The sequence below is a fragment of the Mobula birostris genome, chromosome 10 (assembly GCF_030028105.1).
Source record: "Mobula birostris isolate sMobBir1 chromosome 10, sMobBir1.hap1, whole genome shotgun sequence".
Taxonomy (NCBI): domain Eukaryota; kingdom Metazoa; phylum Chordata; class Chondrichthyes; order Myliobatiformes; family Myliobatidae; genus Mobula; species Mobula birostris.
The window spans coordinates 8,527,794-8,550,082 of NC_092379.1; the positions used below are offsets into that span (position 1 = coordinate 8,527,794).

General features: G+C 45.8%; 1 protein-coding gene across 1 annotated transcript in view; it reads right to left on the minus strand.

The window, feature by feature from the left end:
- The window catches only part of LOC140204434 (potassium channel subfamily K member 13-like), a 33,331-nt gene extending 24,280 nt beyond the window's left edge, over positions 1–9,051 (minus strand). Inside the window, exon 1 of the mRNA XM_072271154.1 lies at positions 8,694–9,051. Coding sequence (XP_072127255.1) covers positions 8,694–9,048 — 355 coding nt within the window. The 5' untranslated portion in view covers positions 9,049–9,051. The remainder of the gene's footprint in view (positions 1–8,693) is intronic.
- Between the last annotated feature and the right edge of the window lie 13,238 nt (positions 9,052–22,289).

Genomic DNA, 22,289 nt, shown 5'->3' on the forward strand with positions numbered 1-22,289 from the left:
CGAATCCTCTCGCTATGAATGCCAGCATATCATTCGCCTTTTTCACAGTCTGCTGTACCTGCATGCCCACTTTCAATGACTGGTGTATAATGACATCCAGGTCTCGTTGCACCTCCCCTTTTCCTAATCGGCCACCATTCAGATAATAATCTGTTTTCCTGTTTTTGCCGCCAAAGTGGATAACCTCACATTTATCCACATTAAATTGCATCTGCCATGAATTTTCCCACGCACCTAACCTATCCAAGTCACCCTGCATCCTCTTAGCATCCTCCTCATAGCTAACACTGCCGCCCAGCTTCATGTCATCCGCAAACTTGGAGGTGCTGCATTTAATTCCCTCATTTAAGTCATTAATATATATTGTAAACAACTGAGGTCCCAGCACTGAGCCTTGCGGTACCCCACTGGTCACTGCCTGTCATTCTGAAAATGTCCCGTTTATTCCCACTCTTTGCTTCCTGTCTGCCAACCAATTCTCTATCCACATCAATACCTTACCCCCAATACCGTGTGCTTTAAGTTTGCACACTAATCTCCTGTGTTGGACCTTGTCAAAAGCCTTTTGAAAATCCAAATATACCACATCCACTGGTTCTCCCCTATCCACTCTACTGGTTACATCCTCAAAGAATTCTATGAGATTCGTCAGACATGATTTTCCTTTCACAAATCCATGCATAACCTTTCATGCCTTGAATAATCAAGAAACTATCAACCTCCACCTTAAATATACCCAGACACCTGGCCTCCACAGCTGACTATGGCAATGAATTCCACAGATACACTAGCCCCTGGCTAAAGAAATTACTCACCTCCAATCTGAACGGACATCCCTCTATTCTGAGGTTGTGCTTCCCCGCCATAGGAATCATTGTCTCCATAACCTCCCTATCAAGGCCTTTCAACATTCGATAGGTTTCAATGACATCCCCCCTCGTTCTTCTAAATTGCAGCGAGTAACAGGTCAGAACCATCAACCGTTCCTTCTACAATAAACCTTTCATTCTCGGAATCATTCTTGTGAACCTCCTCTGAACCCTCTCCAATGTCAGACCCAACACTGCTCACAATACTCCAGGTGCTTTATAAAGCGTCAGCATTGCATCCTTGTTTCCATATTCGAGTCCTCTCAAAATGAATGCTAACATTGCATTTTCCTTCCTCGCCATTAAACTTTTGGAAATCTTGCAAGGTGGACTCTCAAGTCACTTTGAAACTCAGATTTTTGAATTTTCTCCCCTTTTAGAAAATAGTCTACACTTTCATTTCTTCTACCAAAGTGCATGACCAAACACTTCCCAACACTGTATTCCATTTGACTTTTCTTTGCCCATTCTTCTAAACTGTCTAAGACCCTCTGCAGCCTCCCTGCTTCCTCAATACTATGTGCCCCTCCACCTATCTTCATAATGTCTTCAAACTTGGCCACAAAGCCACCAATTCCATCATCCACATCACTGACATACAAGACAAAAAGAATCAGTCCCAACACTGAGCCCTGCGGAACACCACTACTCACCGACAGTCAATCAGAAAATGCTCTCTTTACTCCCTTTATTTGCCCCCTGCCAATCAGCCAATGTTCTGTCTATGTTGGTATCTTTCCTGTAAGGTTATAGGCTCTTATCTTGTTAAGCAGCCTCATGCACTGCACCTTGTAAAAGGCCTTCTGAAAATCCAAGTACACAACATTCACCAATTCTCCTTTATCTATCCTGCTTGTTACTTCCTTAAAGAATTCCAGCAGATTAGACAGGCAAAATTTTCCCTTGAGGAAACCATACTGACTAGGGCCTTTTTACCATGTGCCTCCAAGTACCCCAAAACCACATCCTTTACAATCAACACCAACAGTGTCTTCCACAGTGAAGACTGATCTAAAATACTTATTCAGTTCATCTGTCGTTTCCTTGTCCCACATTATAGCCTCTCCAGAGTCATTTTCATAGAACAGTACAGCACAGTACAGGCCCTTCAACCCATGATGTTGTGCCGACCCTCAAACCCTGCCTCCCATATAAGCCCCCACCTTAGATTCCTCCATATACCTGTCTAGTAGTCTCTTAAACTTCACTAGTGTATCTGCCTCCACCACTGACTCAGGCAGTGCATTCCACGCACCAACCACTCTCTGAGTAAAAAACCTTCCTCTAATATTCCCCTTGAACTTCCCACCCCTTACCTTAAAGCCATGTCCTCTTGTATTGAGCAGTGGTGCCCTGGGGAAGAGGTGCTGGCTATCCACTCTATCTATTCCTCTTATTATCTTGTACACCTCTATCATGTCTCCTCTCATCCTCCTTCTCTCCAAAGAGTAAAGCCCTAGCTCCCTTAATCTCTGATCATAATGCATACTTTCTAAACCAGGCAGCATCCTGGTAAATCTCCTCTGTGCCCTTTCCAATGCTTCCACATCCTTCCTATAGTGACGTGACCAGAACTGGACACAGTACTCCAAGTGTGGCCTAACCAGGGTTTTATAGAGCTGCATCACTACATCGCGACTCTTAAACTCTATCCCTCGACTTATGAAAGCTAACACCCCATAAGCTTTCTTAACTACCCTATCTACCTGTGAGGCAACTTTCAGGGACCTGTGGACATGTACCTCGAGATCCCTCTGCTTCTCCACACTACCAAGTATCCTGCCATTTACTTTGTACTCTGCCTTGGAGTTTGTCCTTCCAAAGTGTACCACCTCACACTTCTCTGGGTTGAACTCCATCTGCCACTTCTCAGCCCACTTCTGCATCCTATCAATGTCTCTCTGCAATCTTTGACAATCCTCTACACTATCTACAACACCACCAACCTTTGTGTCGTCTGCAAACTTGCCAACCCACCCTTCTACCCCCACATCCAGGTCGTAAATAAAAATCACGAAAAGTAGAGGTCCCAGAACAGATCCTTGTGGGACACCACTAGTCACAATCCTCCAATCTGAATGTACTCCCTCCACCACCACCCTCTGCCTTCTTCAGGCAAGCCAATTCTGAATCCACCTGGCCAAACTTCCCTGGATCCCATGACTTCTAACTTTCTGAATAAGCCTACCGTGTGGAACCTTGTCAAATGCCTTACTAAAATCCATATAGATCACATCCCTCATCTATATGCCTGGTCACCTCCTCAAAGAACTCTGACAGGCTTGTTAGACACGATCTGCCCTTCACAAAGCCATGCTGACTGTCCCTGATCAGACCATGATTCTCTAAATGCCCAGAGATCCTATCTCTAAGTATCTTTTCCAACAGCTTTCCCGCCACAGACACAAGGCTCACTGGTCTATAATTACCCGGACTATCCCTACTACCTTTTTTGAGCAAGGGAACAACATTCGCCTCCCTCCAGTCCTCCGGTACCATTCCCGTGGACAACGAGGACATAAAGATCCCAGCCAGAGGCTCAGCAATCTCTTTTCTCGCCTCGTGGAGCAGCCTGGGGAATATTCCGTCAGGCCCCGGGGACTTATCTGTCCTAATGTATTTTAACAACTCCAACACCTCCTCTCCCTTAATATCAACATGCTCCAGAACATCAACCTCACTCATATTGTCCTCACCATCATCAAGTTCCCTCTCATTGGTGAATACCGAAGAGAAGTATTCATTGAAGACCTCGCTCACTTCCACAGCCTCCAGGCACATCTTCCCACCTTTATCTCTAATCGGTCCTACCTTCACTCCTGTCATCCTTTCTTTCTTCACATAATTGAAGAATGCCTTGGGGTTTTCCTTTACCCTACTCACCAAGGCCTTCTCATGTCCCCTTCTTGCTCTTCTCAGCCCCTTCTTAAGCTCCTTTCTTGCTTCCCTATATTCCTCAATAGACCCATCTGATCCTTGCTTCCTAAACCTCATGTATGCTGCCTTCTTCCACCTGACTAGATTTTCCACCTCACTTGTCACCCATGGTTCCTTCACCCTACCATTCTTTATCTTCCTCACTGGGACAAATTTATCCCTTACATCCTGCAAGAGATCTCTAAACATCAACCACATGTCCATAGTACATTTCCCTGCAAAAACATCATCCCAATTCACACCCGCAAGTTCCAGCCTTATAGCCTCATAATTTGCCTTTTCCCCAATTAAAAATTTTCCCGTCCTCTTTGATTCTATTCTTTTTCATAATCATAAAGGCCAGGGAGCGGTGGTCACTGTCCCCCAGATGCTCACCCACTGAGAGATCTGTGACCTGACCCGGTTCATTACCTAGTACTAGATCTAGTATGGCATTCCCCCTGGTCGGCCTGTCCACATGCTGTGACAAAAATCCATCCTGGACACACTTAACAAATTCTGCCCCATCTAAACCCTTGGAACTAATCAGGTGCCAATCAATATTAGGGAAGTTAAAGTCACCCATGATAACAACCCTGTTATTTTTGCACCTTTCCAAAATCTGCCTCCCAATCTGCTCCTCTGTATTTCTGCTGCTACCAGGGGGCCTATAGAATACCCCCAGTAGAGTAACTGCTCCCTTCCTGTTCCTGACTTCCACCCATATTGACTCAAAAGAGGATCCTGCTACATTACCCACCCTTTCTGTAGCTGTAATAGTATCCCTGACCAGTCTACTCTCGCCTCTCTTTTACTCTTTATATATCTGAAAATCTTTTGGTATCCTCCTTCATATTATCAGCTAGCTTATTTAATCCTTTCACCCCTTATGGCATTTAGATGTTTCCTGTTGGCTTTTAATAGTTTCCCAACCCACTAACTTCCCATTAATTTTTGCTCTATTATATGCCCTCTCTTTGGCTTTTACGTTGGCCTTTCAGCCACAGTTGCGTCATTCAAAGACAAATTTCAGAGTTGTATTCTGCATACATACTTGAATAATAGAATGGGCCTTTGAACCGTTTGAACTTTTGATCCTGCCTTCAGAATACTACTTCTTCTTTGGGATGTATCTATCCTGCACCTTCTGATTTGCTCCCAGAAACTCCATAAGTTGCTGCTCTGTCATCATCCCTGCTAGTGTCTCCTTCCAATCAACTATGGCCAGATCCTCTCTCATGGCTCTGTAATTCCCCTTACTCCATTGTAATACTAATAAACCTGCCTTTCGCTTCTCCCTCTCAAATTGCAAGATGGATTCTATCATATTATGATCACTATCTCCTAAGGGTTCCTTTACCTTAAGCTCCCAAATCAAATCTGGTTCATAACACAACACCCAATCCAGAATAACTGATTCCACCAGTGGGCTCAACCACAAGCTATTTTGTAGGCATTTTACAAATTCCCTCCCTTGGGACCAAGCACCAACCTGATTTTCCCAATCTACCTGCATGTTGAAATCCCCCATGATCATCGCAACATTCCCCTTTTGACATGATATTTCTATCTCCTATTGTAATTTGTAACCCACATCCTGGCTACTATTCGAAGGCCTGTATATAACTCCTACCAGGGTCTTTTTACCTTTGCAGTTCCTTAATCCACAAGGATTCTACATCATGTCACCTCTTTCAAAAGATTTGGTTTCAATTTTACCAAGAGTTCAACACCACCCCCTTTGCCTATCCTTTCAATACAATGCTTGACAATGGACATTTAGCCCTCAACATTTTAGCCACAACTCAGTGATGCCCACATCCCCATACCTGTCAATCTCTAACTGTGCTGCAAGATCACCTACCTTATTCCATATACTTCATGCATTCAAATATAACACATTTTGATTTTGTCCTCCTTTTACAGTGCAGCTCATCCCACAGGGTGCAGTTTAGCACTATCAACTGCCTGTTCTTCCTACACACTGCCTCTGCCTATAAACCAACAACCCTACCACTCCAGTCCCCATCACCCTGCCAAATTAGTTTGAACTCTTGTGTGGGCAAATCCAAGGAGATCAGCAGTTTCTGAGATACTCAAACCGCCAACAATCTTTCCATGGTCCTACACAGTGAGGTCACATTTCTTTCCCCATTCTAATGTTTAGTCTGAACAACAACTGAACCTTTTGACCATGTCTGCGTGCTTTTATGCATTGAGTCCGGTGCTCCCGATGTGGCCTTCTATATATTGGCGAGACCCGACACAGACTGGGAGATCGTTTCGCTGAACACCTACGCTCTGTCCGCCAGAGAAAGCAGGATCTCCCAGTGGCCACACATTTTAATTCCACATCCCATTCCCATTCTGATATGTCTATCCACGGCCTCCTCTACTGTAAAGATGAAGCTACACTCAGGTTTGAGGAACAACACCTTATATTCCGTCTGGGTAGCCTCCAACCTGATGGCATGAACATTGACTTCTCTAACTTCCGCTAATGCCCCACCTCCCCCTCGTACCCCATCCATTATTTATTTATATACACACGTTCTTTCTCTCTCTCTCTCCTTTTTCTCCCTCTGTCCCTCTGACTATACCCCTTGCCCATCCTCTGGGTTTATCCCCCCTCCCTCTTTTCTTTCTCCTTAGGCCTCCTGTCCCATGATCCTCTCATATCCCTTTTGCCAATCACCTGTCCAGCTCTTGGCTCCATCCCTCCCCCTCCTGTCTTCTCCTATCATTTTGGACCTCCCCTTCACCCCTCCCACTTTCAAATCTCTTACTAGCTCTTCCTTCAGATAGCCCTGACGAAGGGTCTCGGCCCGAAACGTCGACTGCACCTCTTCCTAGAGATGCTGCCTGGCCTGCTGCGTTCACCAGCAACTTTTATGTGTGTTGCCATATGATTGGTTGATTAGATATTTTCATTAATAAGCAGATATACAAGTATACCTAATAAAGTGGCCACAGAGTGGATGTTACTTTCCACAAATTGTGTCGTCAGTTGATTCCTGGGTGCACTGGGACAGGGCAACGGTTGGGAGCTGAGTTGCAAAGAAGAGATAGGAGCTAGAAAGGGGCTAGGCAGAGGAGTGGTCATATCAAGGTCTTGAGGCAGAGTGGTCGAAAAGGGATTGTATTAACAGAGTTGAAGAGAATTTAGTGAAATCAAAAACAGAGTAACACACTAAAATGTGTGTGAAAACTCAGCATGGCAGGACAGGATTAAGGGCTGGAAGGGGAAAGGGGGACAGGTGGAGGGGAAGGGGAGGGGAAAGGGTGAGGAGAAGAGGAGGCATGGGGAGGAAATGGGGGGAGGGGTGATTGTGGGGGGGAGGGGAGGTGAAGGGTGAGAGGGGTGGAGGGGGAGGGGTTAGGGGATGAGGGGTGGGGAGGGGGAGGTGGAGGAGGGTGAAGGAGGAGAAGGGGAAGAAGAAAGGTGGAGTGGGAGGGAGGGGGAAAGTGGGAGGGGAGGGGGAGGGGAAGGGAAGAGAGGGGGAGAGGAAAGGGAGTGTGGGAGGAGGAGGATGAATGGTGAGTGGGGAGGGGAGGGTGCGAGGGGAGGAAAAGAGGAAGGGGAGGGAGGAAAGGGGGAAGGGGAGGGAGGAAAAGAGGAAGGGGAGGGAGGAAAAGAGGAAGGGGAGGGGGAAGGGGAAGGGGAAGGGGGAGGGGGAAGGGGAAGGGGGAAGGGGAAGGGGGAAGGGGAAGGGGGAAGGGGAAGGGGAAGGGGAAGGGGAAGGGGAAGGGGAAGGGGGAAGGGGGAAGGGGGAAGGGGAAGAGGGGAAAGGGGAAGAGGGGAAAGGGGAAGAGGGGAAAGGGGAAGGGGAAGGGGAAGGGGAAGGGGAAGGGGAAGGGGAAGGGGAAGGGGGAAGGGGAAGAGGGGAAAGGGGGAGGGGAAAGGGGAAGGGGAAGAAAAGAGGAAGGGGAGGGAGGGGAAGGGGAGGGGAAGGGAGAGGAAGGGGGAGGGGAAGGGGAGAGGAAGGGGGGAGAGGAAGGGGGAGGGGGGAGAGGAAGGGGGAGGGGGGGAGGGAGGGGGGAGAGGGAGGGGGGGAGGGGAGGGGGAGGGGAGGAAAAGAAGAAGGGGAGGGAGGGTAGAGGGAGGGGAGGGAGGGTGGAGGAGGGGGAGCGGATGGCGGTTGTCAGTCTGCCCTGAGTCAGCCGCCAATTTTGAAGGAAAGGAAGCAATTAAACAAAAAGAGGTGAACAAAGAGCCCATGTCTCTCAGCTTTTGGCTCACCGCGATAAAGCAGTTCAGGGCTATATAACAAAGATTATTCGTGGGTCAAATTAATTAAAAGGGATTTATCATATTATTTTTAACTTCAGCCCATCGAGCCTAAGCCGGTCGGTAAGGCAACTATCCCCTCTCACGTAGCTCCACAACTCCTGAGACCTTTCAAAGCCATTTAACCCACACACCCACGGCAATTCACAGCAGCAAATTAACCCGCCCGCTTTGGGGATGTGAGCAGGAATCCGAACATGGCGGGGGGGGGGGAAGACACGCGGTCACGGTGGAGGAGGTGCAAATTCTGTGGAGGCAACGCCGGGGGTCACGATCAAACCGGGGGTCTTGGAGCTGTACAGTATTTAAAATGCAGCTGCGGATTCGCATCAGAGCTCGCTCCAAGGTTCTTTTTCCTCTCTCTCACCAAAATTCTATTTGAGGAAACGCCGCAAGGTTACCCTTACAAATAGGGAAGATTGAACCGAAAGGAACACTTTTATGTTCTTGGGGGCACATGAGACGAGATATGTTGGAATCTGGAGTTTTATTCCTTTCCTTCCCCACCCACCACCCCTTCAAACACACACACGCACATATACAGATGCTGCTCGACCCGCGCAGTTCCTCCCGCTTTCAATGAGTCAGTAATACACACACACACACACACACACACTGACCTATAGTAGAGACCACGGTCCCCACGAAGTAGAACGCTCCCGTGAAGTCCCATCTGGGTCTAAGCGGGTCCACCCTGACGCCGGCGCCGTACGCTTTCTCGTACTCCCGGAGCAAGGCGGCGAGCTGCCCCCGGCTGACGTTGTGACTCCGGCTGAAGTTGGCCAGCCTCCGGCTCCACGCCCGCTGAGCCCGCAGCTCCCGCGGCCGCTCGATGGCCGAGAACACGGCCGCGCCCAGCACCAGGTAGCACAGGATGAAGAGGGCGAGCAAGGCGAAGCGCGCGTTGTCCTCGTTCAGCCGGGAGACCGGGCAGCAGCGACAGCAGCACCTGCCACCCCCACCTCTCCAGCCCATGCCTCGCCACTTCCCGAAGGGTGAGTGCGGCTTGCTTGAGGGAAGTCTCACCCTCACCCCACCCCCCACTCCCCCACTCCCCCTTTGTCTGATCTCTCACCAGCCTCTTGTCCTCCCATATAAGGAACAAGGGTCTCCCTAACTCTTAAAGCAACGCTCCTGCACGGCCGGGGTGCTTACGAAAAAAACTCAACATCCACAGCGGGGAACCGAGGGTTGCAGACAGAAGGCGGGAAAGTTGAACCGAGATCAAGATGAGATTAGTCACGGTATCACTGCCCACTGCCTCTGCTGCAAGTAAGTTTTCCTTTGCACCTTTGCACATGACAGAAAACTCCTTCCCCTCCGCCCATCTTTTTTTCATTCTGGCGTCTTTGCCCCTTCCCTTTCAGTCCTGTCCAACATTTCGTGTGAGGAAACTCGACTCGACTTGAATAGGCTTCGGTACAAACTCGTCACCCGCATCTTGTACTGAAGGACGTATAGATCCAACGTACAAGAGAGAGAGGCAGACAGGAGTTGAGTCAGAGCACTAGATATTTCACGGAAAGCCAGTTAAGCCATTTTTTTTAAAGTTTAATTACTGAATGCTGAAAACCTAGTGCTCGCTGCACGGAAGTTCCCACGGGGAGCTGACACATAAATGCTGGCCTTGAGGTGAGTGGGGGAAACTTCCCTCTCCTGTTTCAAGCCAAAGTCACGTCACGTGTGCAAGTATTGTTGTTCCTTCCCGCGCCTTGCGGCGCGTCGGGCGGCCACCTCGCCGTTTCTTTTTTTTGTCAGTGTTTTATTTTAACGAGGCTCGACGTTCAACCCAGCATGGATGGAAAAGCGTGCTAGGAGCCGGCCGGATTCGAACCAGACACCAAACGCTTCGAAGTCTGGCGCGGATGCCACTACATGTGTACACATGGGCGGTTAGAAGCTTACTTGCCGCAGGATTACAAGCACGCAGCCACATATAAGCAGTATTTACAAAAAAAGCAGAAATTGAGCCTATATTATACATATTTTATCATATTCAAATTACAACAAAAATATTCACTGAAAAGGCGGCGTCTATCATTAAGGACCCCCAACACCCAGGGCATGCCCTCTTCTCATTGCTACCATCAGGAACAGGAGCCTGAAGACACCCACACTCAAAAATTCAGGAACAGCATCTTCCCATCGCCATCCGATTTCTGGATGGACATTGAACCCATGAACACTACCTCACTACTTTTTTATTATTTCTGTTTTTGCACCACTTATTTCATTTACCAATTACGTTGTACTGCTGCCACAAAGACAATTTATTTCACGTCATATGCCAGTGATATTAAACCTGATTCTGATTCCAATTCTTGTCTTATGAGAAGGACGATCATGGTCTTGTGACCATGATTGTTCTTGGCAAATTTTTTGATAGAAGTGTTTTGCCATCGCGGCCTTCTGGGTAGTGTCTTTACAAGACGGGTGACCCCCAGCCATTATCAATACTCTTCAGAGATTGGCTGCCTGGTGTCAGTGGTCACATCACCAGGACTTGTGATCTGCACCAGCTGCTGTTAGGACCATCCACCACCTGCTTCCATGGCTTCACATGACCCTGATCTGGGGGGGGTGGGGCGCAAGGAGTGCCTTACACCATCTTTGGTAGAGACATATCTCCACCCAACCACCCCATTCTTATAATAGGTTTCAATAGGTAGATTTAATGTAAGGGAAATGTATACAATATACATCCTGAAATTCTTTTTCTTTGCAAACATCCACGAAAACAGAGGAGTGCCCCAAAGAATGAATGTTAGAACCCCAAAGCTCCCCAACTCCCCCTCCCACGCACAAGCAGCAACAAGACAATGACCACCCTCCCACACCAGCAAAATAGCATCAGCACCCTCCACCAAGAACTCAAGCATACAGCAAAGCATCAGTAAAGACAAAGACCACTCATTCACCTAGTAACTCGACATACCACAGGCTCGCTCTCTCACCAGAAAGGGAAAAAGAGGTGTCCCCATTTCACATAAGAAAAGAAGATTAGAACAAAAATACTCATTTTTATGTAAAAGCGATCAAAGTTGTCATATTTTTGCTAAATTACAGTGATTAGCCTTTTGGTTCAAGAAGGATTGAAGGGAAGCAGCCGTTCTTGATCAAGGATCAAGAATCAATTTTATTCGCCATACACATTTACATGTGTCAGGAATTTGCTGTGATGTATTGGTCAGGGAACATGCAAATAAAAACAACATTCAACAATTATAAAGAATAAAGCATTATATAAAAATGAAGACCATAACAGATAAGAGCAGAATTTGGTCCATTGGGTGTGCTCTGCCACTTCAGCATGGCTGATCCATTTTCCTTCTCAAACCCAATCTCCCACCTTCTATCTGTAATCTTTCACGCCCTGCCTAATCAAGAACTTATCAACCTCCACCTTAAATACACCCAATGACTCAGCTTCCATTGCTGCCTGTAGCAATAAATTCCACAGATTTGCCGCCGTCCTCCTCATCTCCAGTCTAAATGGACATCCCTGTATTCTCAGGCGGTGCCCTCTGGTCCTAGACTGCCCCGCTATAGGAAACATTGTCTCCACATCCACTCTATCTAGGCCTTTCAACATTTAATAGGTTTCAATGAGATACCCCCTCATTCTTCTAAATTCCAGCGAGTACTTGCTCAGAGCCATCAAACACTCCTCAAATAATAACACTTCCAAAATCATACTTGTGAATGTCCTTTAAACCCTCTCCAATGTCAGCCCATCCTCTCTTAGACAAGGGGCCCAGAACTGCTCACAGTACTCCAAGTGAGGTCTCAGCAATGCCTTATAAATCCTCAGCATTATATCCTTGCTTTTATAATCTTAGTCCTCTTGAAATGAGTGCAGACACGGCCCAGATGGTGGGGATCTTTGACCATAAATCTTACTTTCTTGAGGCAGCGCCTCTTGTAGACACTACCCATGGTGGGGAGGGATATGCCCGCAATGTCCTGGGCAGTGGCCACTGCTCTCCGCATATTTTTCACATTCTCAAGCGCTCAAATTGCCGTACCAGTCTATGATGCAAACAGTCTGGATACTTCCAATAGTACAACTCGTAGCATCTTGTTTTAACAAACAATGCCCCCCTGCTGGTGACCCATCACAAGTTCTCACCATTGCATCACGCTTTCTTCAATCACTCCAGTAATGATTTTCCAAAAGTCGATCCTTTGTTAGCAACTAGCAAAACATATAATCTTAAAGCGATGCAACTAAACACAATTAAGCAAAATTAAGTAGTCGACAAAAGATATGATACCCAGTGGTCTCCATAACCAAACTAAACTGCCCATAACAAAACACAAGTACATAACTTATTCACTTTGCTTTGAATATTTATTATGTGTATTATGGTAACCAGTCACCCACGTGACTAGTTACCATAATACACATAATAAATGCTCCACACAGAATACAATGCAGAGTTAAGTGCACCAAGTTCCTGGGAGTTCACATCATGGATGACCTCACCTGGACCTTTAATATCACCTCCCTAAACAGGAAGGCACAGCAGGGTCTCCACTTCCTAAGGAGATTGAGTAAAGAAAGGCTCACCGCCTCTCATCTTAACAGCATTTTATAGGAGCACATTTGAGAGAGTCCTGTCAAGTTGTATCTCCATCTGGTATGGGAACAGCCAAGCATCAGACCGGAAGTCCCTACAAAGGGCCGCGAGAACAGCTGAGAGGATTATAGGGGTCTCCTTATCATCCATCGGGGACATTTATCAGGAGCGCTGCGTACGCAGAGCCCTTAGTATTATCAAGGATCCCACCCATCCATCCAGCATCCTCTTTGACTTTCTACCATCAGGCAGGAGACTCCGATGCATAAAGGCAAGAATGGTCCCTCAGGCCATCAGGCTTCTGAACTCCCAGCCGCATCGCATTCGAAGTGTCACCGGTTAATCTGTTCTGTATCTTACAATATTTAATTTATGCACTTTAGTTGTTTATTTATGTGCAATGTATCTGTAGATTTCAAGCAACACACATAAATGTTGCTGGTGAATGCAGCAGGCCAGGCAGCATCTCTAGGAAGAGGTACAGTCGACGTTTCAGTTCGAGACCCTTCGTCAGGACTAACTGAAGGAAGAGCTAGTAAGAGATTTGAAAGTGGGAGGAGGAGGGGGAAGATCTGAAATGATAGGAGAAGACAGGAGGGGGAGGGATGGAGCCAAGAGCTGGACAGGTGATTGGCAAAAGGGATATGAGAGGATCGTGGGACAGGAGGCCCAGGGAGAAGGAAAAGGGGGAGGGGGGAAAAGTAGATTTCATCCTTACTTTCCCAAGTTATTGTGTGTTACATATGTGTTGTGTGTACTACTGTGCCTTACACCCTGGTCTGGAGAAACATTTGTCTCATTTAACGGTATACATGTATATGGTTAGATGTACAGATAATTTATACTGCATCTTACAATATTTAATTTATACACTTACTTGTTTATCTATGCATAACTCATCTGTAGACCATCCTTGCTTTTAAAAGTTATTGTGTGTTATGAGCACTACTCTGTTTTAGATCTTGTTTCTGAGAAACATTGTCTCATTTGACAGTATACATCTAAGGCATCCGTTAGTCTTGGGAAACCATGGATCTGTGCCTGGAAAGTCTTCACTCTCCAGGGTGCAGGCCTGGGCAAGGTTGTATGGAAGACCATCAGTTGCCCATGCTGCAAGTCTCCCCTCTCCACGACACCAATGTTGTCCAAGGGAAGGGCACTAGGACCCATACAGCTTGGCACCGGTGTCATAGCAGAGCAAAGTGTGATTAAGTGCCTTGCTCAAGGACACAACACGTTGCCTTGGCTGGGGCTCGAACTCACGACCTTCAGGTCGCCAGTCCAAATGCCTTAACCACTTGGCCACGTGCCCACACAGTATACATATTGTCAAGTTAAATGACAATAAACTTGACTTGACTCGACTTGACCCGAGATCATGAACAGATGCATCCATAGAAGTTTGCTTGGGTGTTCAATGACAAACCAAACCTCCTTAACTTCCTAAGAAAGTTAAGACACTCGTATGCCTTCTCTTTTAGAACACCAGACATTGTATTACGAGCCAGTTAAAAGTCATTTTTAGTTGCAGTCAGTGTTTTTAATGTGAAATGTGTTTGCATCCAGAGGAGGCATAACTCTAAGGTGTTGGGAGGAAAGTGTAGGGGTTGTCTGAGATGATTTTTTTACACAGAGGGTGGAGGGTACATGGAAAGCAGTACTATGGGCGGTGGTAGAGGCAGATGCATTAGGGACAATTAAGAGACGTTTAGATAGGAACATGAATGAAAGAACAGAGGGCGGGTACGGTTAGATTGATCCTGAGTGTGTTAAAGGGTCAACACAACATCATGGGCTGAAGGGCTTAATACTTAATACTTTACTTTATTGTCGCCAAACAATTGATACTAGAGCGTACAATCATCACAGCGATATTTGATTCTGCGCTTTGCACTTCCTGGAGTACAAATCGATAGTAAGTAGTAAAAATTTAAACTATAAATCATAAATAGAAAATAGAAAAGGGAACGTAAGGTAGTGCAAAAAAACCAAGAGGCAGGTCCGGATATTTGGAGGGCTTCTACTGTTCTGTAGTGTTCTGTGTTCTGTGTTCAAGGTATGCACAGGAGGCCCTCACAGGAAGATAAGAGATACGTGTTGGCCTTGACAGTGGGGAATAGTGCCCTCCTGTTCCTTCTTGAACTGGTGACGTTTACATTCAGCTGAGCGACAACGTACAGAACTTTTGCTGCTTAGGAAGCTGGGTGACATCAGATGGCAGGTGCAACTTGGACATTAAAAGAAGAATAGGGATGGCAAAAGACACGTTTACGAGAATGAAGAGTATATTGACCAATACTAAACTAGGCATGACAACCTGCCTCAGAGTACTGAAATGTTACGTTTATCCAGTTATGTTATATGGCTCAGAATCTAGTAACATGAGGAAACGAATTGTAGCAGCAGAGATGTGGTTTTTGAGGAGGATGCAAAGAATATCATGGATGAAACGAATATCTAATGAGGATGTCATGAACAGAGAAAACACAAAAAGAGAAATAATGTATGAGATCATGAAAAGTAACTTCATTGGACATGTGAATAGGAAAGAGGAGTTAGAATGCACAGTAGTTATGGGAAAGATTGTAGGGAAGAAAGCAAGAGGAAGACAAAACAAGTGATGATGGAGACAGCAGCCAGAGAACTGGAAATGAATACCAATGAATTGATCCACTTGACCCGAAACAGGAGTGGACCATAGCAGTCAAAGCTCAAACTAGGCATGAGGATGATGATGAGGACTCTTTTCTAGATGCTGCCTGGTCTACTGAGTTCCTCCAGCACTTTGAGGGAGAGAGAGAGATCGCTCCTGCAATGAGAGGGGAGACCAGCAACTCACTTTTCCAATGTTACAATCATCCACATCGCTTCTCCAAGCCCCTCCATCTCGAGGTCCAACAGACTCTCACTCACCATCAAGAGAGAGAGAGAAGGATCTGTGTTTTGTAATTGTGTTACCTTGTGTTACTAAATGCACTGTTGTAATGAATTGATCCGTACGGACAACATGCAAGACTACGTTTTCACTGTACTGCAGTGCTTTTGGCAATAATAAATCAATTTATCTCTCACTCAGGTAACGGATCTCTGGTCTTTCACCCTCATTTAGACCACTGGATTCAGAGAACATATAGACACATTCCCCACACATCAGCAGAAAAGGTGCAGGGAAATTATTTGAAAGCAGGAGCCTTTAGTGCTAACAGATATTCTGTCCAGGAGAGACAGCACAACGTAAACTTGAGCAACATTTTGACATTACATTTTCAGCAGCCAGATGTTCAGTGGGTGTAGATCACTGTTCTCTCTAAGCTGCACATGTGCATACTCGCACAGTGACTGAAACGCTCCCACACACATAGTCTTTGTTGCCGTGCAACTAGAACTTTCTTTTATGTAATGTTAATATCTTTTTAAAATCACATTAATATAACCTTGAAATCTGTGTTAATATAATTGTGAGGTACCCTGTTAATGAATATAATCCATAATTTTTCTAAATAATAGACATGCCACAACCTTTATGTTGAAGCATTTTAGAGCTTCAATATCAGTGTTTCAAGTTACAACACTGTTACAAATTGTAACAATAAACACAGAATGGAAGCTGGTAGCTCGCCCTTCTATAGGTATATAAAATTAAAAGTATGTGATTTTTCAATTGTCATTCTAAATTCTCATAGTATGCATCTTACAAATATAGTATTTAAAGTGCTGTGCAGTTTTCAGACTATGTAAAAGTTTCCTGCTCAGGGGAATAGTTGGTCCACACAGTGGTAAAAAAAAATAGAAGAAACATTGGTGCAAATGGCAAAGTTTAATTGTACAAAAAGAAGTTTCAATTTCTAATCAATTAAAGGAATCTATATGATTCTTAATGCACCCAGTCTCATAGAATGCATAGTTAACACTGGACTGGAATCATACAATCAATAATGTAAATACCAGAAAGTGTAAGCCTCCTTATTCAAACCCACTTTAATTCTAACCCATGATGTCCTTAATCCAGTTGTGATGGATAGAGAAAGATAAGCAAAGTTACAAACCTGTGCAGGGAATGGGGAATGAGGAAAATTTACTCAATATCTAGCCTGCACTGAACTTGTTCTGGAAGCATTTGACAGCAAAATACAAAGGAAGATTTATTCTGTATCTAACCTATGCTGTCTCTGCCCTGGGAGTGTGTGATGGGACAGTGTAGAGGGAGCTTCACTCTGTATCTAACCCGTGCTGTCTCTGTCCTGGGAGTGTGTGATGGGACAGTGTAGAGGGAGCTTCACTCTGTATCTAACCCGTGCTGTCCCTGATCTGGGAGTGTGTGATGGGACAGTGTAGAGGGAGCTTCACTCTGTATCTAACCCGTGCTGTCCCTGTCCTGTGAGTGTGTGATGGGACGGTGTAGAGGGAGCTTCACTCTGTATCTAATCCGTGCTGTCCCTGCCCTGGGGAGTGTGTGATGAGACAGTGTAGAGGGAGCTTCACTCTGTATCTAACCCGTGCTGTCTCTGTCCTGGGAGTGTTTGATAGGACAGTGTAGAGGGAGCTTCACTCTGTGTCTAACTCATTCTGTCCCTGCCCTGGGGAGTGTGTGATGAGACAGTGTAGAGGGAACTTCACTCTGTATCTAGCCCATGTTGTCCCTGCCCTGGGGGCAAGTGATGAGACAGTACAGTTCTGACTCAGTAACCAACCTGTCCCATACCTGTCCTGGGAGTGCTAGAACCTGCTGGGATTTGCCACTTGATTTTAATTCAACAGCATCAAGCTGAACAGTATTACAAAATAATTGAATAACATTTGTTCTCCCCTTTGAAACTGAGCGGGGAAGGGAGAATCAAGTGTGTTTGTGCTGCAAATGAGTGACAAATCAAATCTAATTATTTAAATATCACCCTTAATTAACAGAAGTGACTTGGAGAGATGCATCTTTATTATGTGTGCAAGAACATCAGTTATGCTGATCTCATGCCCAGTCTGTAACAGTGGAGGCCACAGGCAAGGACAACCACTCTTTGACACCTGATAACCAACATGTTTTTAATCCCCTCGTTATGCTTAAATTTTGTCTGATCCTGAATATTAACATGGACTTGAAGATGAAAATGAAGATTTGCATTTCTTCAATGCATTTCACTATTTGAAAGTAAAAAGTACATTGATTATCGAAGTTTGTTGTCGATCCTCTCCACGCCCATCGGGCAGCAACCCTGCCCTTTCTTTAGTGTTTCTGTATGTTTTTTTTCCGAGGCCGAGTCGCTAGCTCGACGCTCACCCTTGCAAAGCGTGCAAGGAGCCGGCCGGATTCGAACCCGGGACCACTCGTTTCGAAGTCCAGTGCAGATGCCACTATACTACTGTCCAGCCATTTATTATCAAAATATGTATATTTTATACAACTTTGAGATTCATTGCCTAACGGGCAAGTACAAAACCAAGAAACCCAAAATAACCCACTGAAAAGTAAAAAAGACTATCAAACACCCAATGTGCTGAGAGAAAAAAAAATCATGAAACAATAAATGCAAAGCAAATAGCATTTTAAACTAAGTCCACAAAGAGGGTATGTGCATAGACCCTTAACTCAGTGCAGAGCGGAGCAGTGAGCTGAACTGTCTCACCCCTCACCTCGGGCTCCAACACTCTGAACCTTTCAATCTAGCCCGCGGCCTAAATCGTCATCCGAAATCGCGTTCTGTCGCTTCGATACGATCTGAGGCCTGGACCCCGTCACCTCAATTTGGCCTGTACCCGACCTTTCCAATTGGGCCCAGCGGTTAAATCGTTGTCCAAACACTGGGTTCTGTCACTCCAATGCACTCTGGGAACTGGACCTCACCGCCTCGATTTGTCCTGTCCCTGACCTTTTCAATTTGACCCGGTGCTAAAATCATCGTCCAAACGTTGGATTCATTTGCTTCTTGCCCAATGCACTCTGCAGTCAACTGAGCACATTCACTTGTGTAACGCAGGAAATTCAACAGCCAATTTCCCTACAACAATCTGGCATCAAGCAGGTCTTACATGTAAACTGTGGCATGAAAGATGTTTTCCAAGACACATTGAGAATTTCTTCTTTTAATGCATTGCAATAAAATTTTTTATATCCACCTTAGAGCCATACAGGGTAATTTGGTGTCTGAGTGTCTGGGTCATCCCTAATTTCCCAACCACAATTGTCAGGCCATTAAACCACAAGGCATTAGGTCTTTCGGCCCATCAGGTCTAACCTGTCATTCCATCATGGCCCATTCTTCTGCCTTCTCCTCGTAACCTTTGATGCCCTGACTAATCAGGAGCCTCTGATTAAACCTAATCAACCTCTTATTAAATAACCCTCATGACGTGGCCTCCACAGCCATCTGTCTCAATGAATTCCACAGATTCTCCACCCTCTGGTTAAAGAAATTCCTCATCATCTAAAGGGGAAAATAAAGGGACAACCTTGTATTCTGAGGTCCTTGTATCCTGTGGTCCTAGACTCTCCCACTATAGGAAACGTCCTGTCCACGTCCACTCTATATCGGCTTTTCAATATTCAAAAGGTCTCAATGAGATCCACCCTCAAATTCTTCTAAACTCCAGTGTGTACAGGCCCAGAGCCATCAACAGCTCCTCACACATTAATCCTTTCATTCCTGAGATCCTTCTCTTGAACCTGCTCTGCAAGGCCATCTCATCCTCTCTTAGATAAAGCTGTGTCCTTGATAAAGGTCTGACCTACATAAAATAAATAAATAAAGGCATCCGTTAGTCTTGCAAGACCGTGGATCTGTGCCTGGAAAGTCTTCAGGCCTGGGCAAGGTTGTATGGAAGACCGGCAGTTGCCCATGCTGCAAGTCTCTCCTCTCCACGACACCAATGTTGTCCAAGGGAAGGGCACTAGGACCCATACAGCTTGGCACCGGTGTCGTCGCAGAGCACTGTGTGATTAAGTGCCTTGCTCAAGGACACAACACGTTCCCTCGGCTGGGGCTCGAACTCACGACCTTCAGGTCACTAGTCCAATGCCTTAACCACTTGGCCATGTGCCCACACAGGTTTCAAGAATAAAAAGACAAAGTGTAGTTCAACTGAAATCCCATCAAGAAGAAATCTCTGTCCTTGTTTTAATTTTCATGCTGTCGTCCTTTCACTTCCAGCCTGAAACACAGCCAACGTGCATGAACAGAAAAGTGTCCACCCTGTAGAAAGTGAATGAAGTTCAAAGTTCACAGTGAATGTCATGATCAAAGTACATGTATGTTACCATATACAACCCCGAGATTCATTTTCTTGTTGGGCACACTCAATTAATTTGTCTTATTTTTCACATTGGCTTGTTTACGCACAGCTTCCAGAGTCAGAATCAGGTTTAATATCACCAGCATGTGTCATTGAAATTGTTAATTTTTCATAGATTCTATTCTATTTCCTTAACTACCTGTAAATGTTTGCAAGAAAACGAATCTCAAGGTAGTATGTGGTAAAATATATGTACTTCGATAATAAATTTAAATTGACTTTGACTGAATGGACCGTGAACCCATGAACACTGTCTTGCTCTTTGCTCTGTTTTAGGACCACTTATTTGTTACATATTTCTGATCGTAACCATAGTAATTTTTTTTTTGTTTTGCTTCTCTCCCTCCCCCAGTGTAGAGGGCCCTCCTGCTTCAAAACATCCACCATTGTCCCCGTACCTAAAAAAGACCAAGGTAACATGGCTGACTGGCGTCCTGTCGCACTCACCTCAATAATAAGTAAATGCTTTGAGAGGCTGGTCAAGGACTACATCTGCAGCTTACTACCACCCACACTGGACCCCCTACAATTCACCTACCGACACAACCGATCGACAGATGGCACAATAGCCACAGATCTACACACTGCCCTCATACATCTTTAGAAGAAGGATGCTTCAGTGAGAATTTTGTTCTTGGACTACAATTCAGCATTCAACACCATAATCCCCTCCTGGCGTTACAAGAAGCTCAGAGACCTCGGCCTTGACCCTGCCTTATTCAGCTGGATCCTGGACTTCCTGTCAGATCGCCAGCAGGCGGTAAGAGTGGGCTCCCTCACCTCTGCCCCTCTGACCCTCATCACAGGTGCCCCTCAGGGCTGTGTACTAAGCCCCCTCCTTTACTCCCTGTATACCCATGACTGTCGCCACCCACAGCTCCAATCTGCTAATTAAATTTGCTGACGACACGATTGGCCTAATCTCAAATAATAATGAGGCAGCCCACAGAGAAGAAGTCATCACCCTGACACAAAGGGATCAAGAAAACAACCTCTCTCTGAATGTCGCAAAAACAAGGGAGCAGGTAACCCCTATCGACATCAATGGATCTGGGGTTGAAAAGGTGAACAGCTTTAAGTTCCTCGGCGTAAACGTCACTGACAATCTCATGTGGTCTGTACATACCAGCTATGTGGTGAAAAAGACACAACAGTGTCTCTTTCACCTCAGACAGCTGAAGAAGTTTGGTATGGGCCCCAAAATCCTAAGAATTTTTTATAGGGGCACAATTGACAGCATCCTGACTGGCTGCATCACTGCCTGGTATGGGAACTGTACTTCCCCCAATCCCAGGACTCTGCAGGGAGTGGTGCGGACAGCCCAGCACATCTGTAGCTAATCATTGGGGAACCCGAGTCACCCCAACCACAAACTGTTCCAGCTGCTACCATCCGGGAAACGGTACCGCAGCATAAAATCCAGGACCAACAGGCTCCAGGGCAGCTTCTTCCACCAGGCCATCAGTCTGATTAATTCATGCTGATACAACTGTATTTCTATGTTATATTGGCTTTGCTTGTTGTACATTATATTTATTATAAATTACTATAAATTGCACATTGCACATTTAGACAGAGACGCAGCGTAAAGGTTTTTACTCCTCATGTATGTAAAGAATGTAAGTGATAAAGTCAATTCAATTCAGTTCAATACTGCCACCGAAAATAACAAGCTTCATGTCATGTCAGTGATAGCAAGCCTGATTCTGCCTCCGATGAGCCTTGATTTCAACACAGACAGTACAGCGTGTAGCACAAAGCACAGTATATGGTGGTTATGAGGGAGGGGACGATGGAAAAGAACAACAGGGAGAAAATGACTCATCTTCTCAACTCCTCATGGTTTCCCAGACGTTTAACAGCCAATGAAGTGTTGCTGTTGAAATTAGGAACACTCGGCTAGCTCCTACAAGTACCAATGTGATAATGGCCTGCTTTAATGATGTACAGTACTGGGCAAAAGTCTGAGCTGCATCTACTTAGCTCGGGTGCCTCAGACTTTTGCCCAGTACTGTACTGTATTTGTCAACACTGAGTGGAGAGCGAGTTTGTAAATCTGGCCGGGGCAAAGGGTACTGGGAATGGTGAAGGTGGAGTGCTGTGGGACTGGTGATGGAGGAGGAGTGACGGGGGGGGGGTAGGTTTGGGGGTGGTGTGTATGTGTGCAGACACACCCAGCCCTGAGACACCAGGCAAGGTCATTTGATTCCAAACAATTGGTTAATTGATCATTACAGAATGTCTCCCTGGTGCTTCCCTCTCCCTTCCCCTTTGGCCAAGCATGATTCTCCTCTCCCTGCCCCCTTCCCACTCTCAGTCCACAATAGAGACCCAGATCAGAATTGGATTTATCGT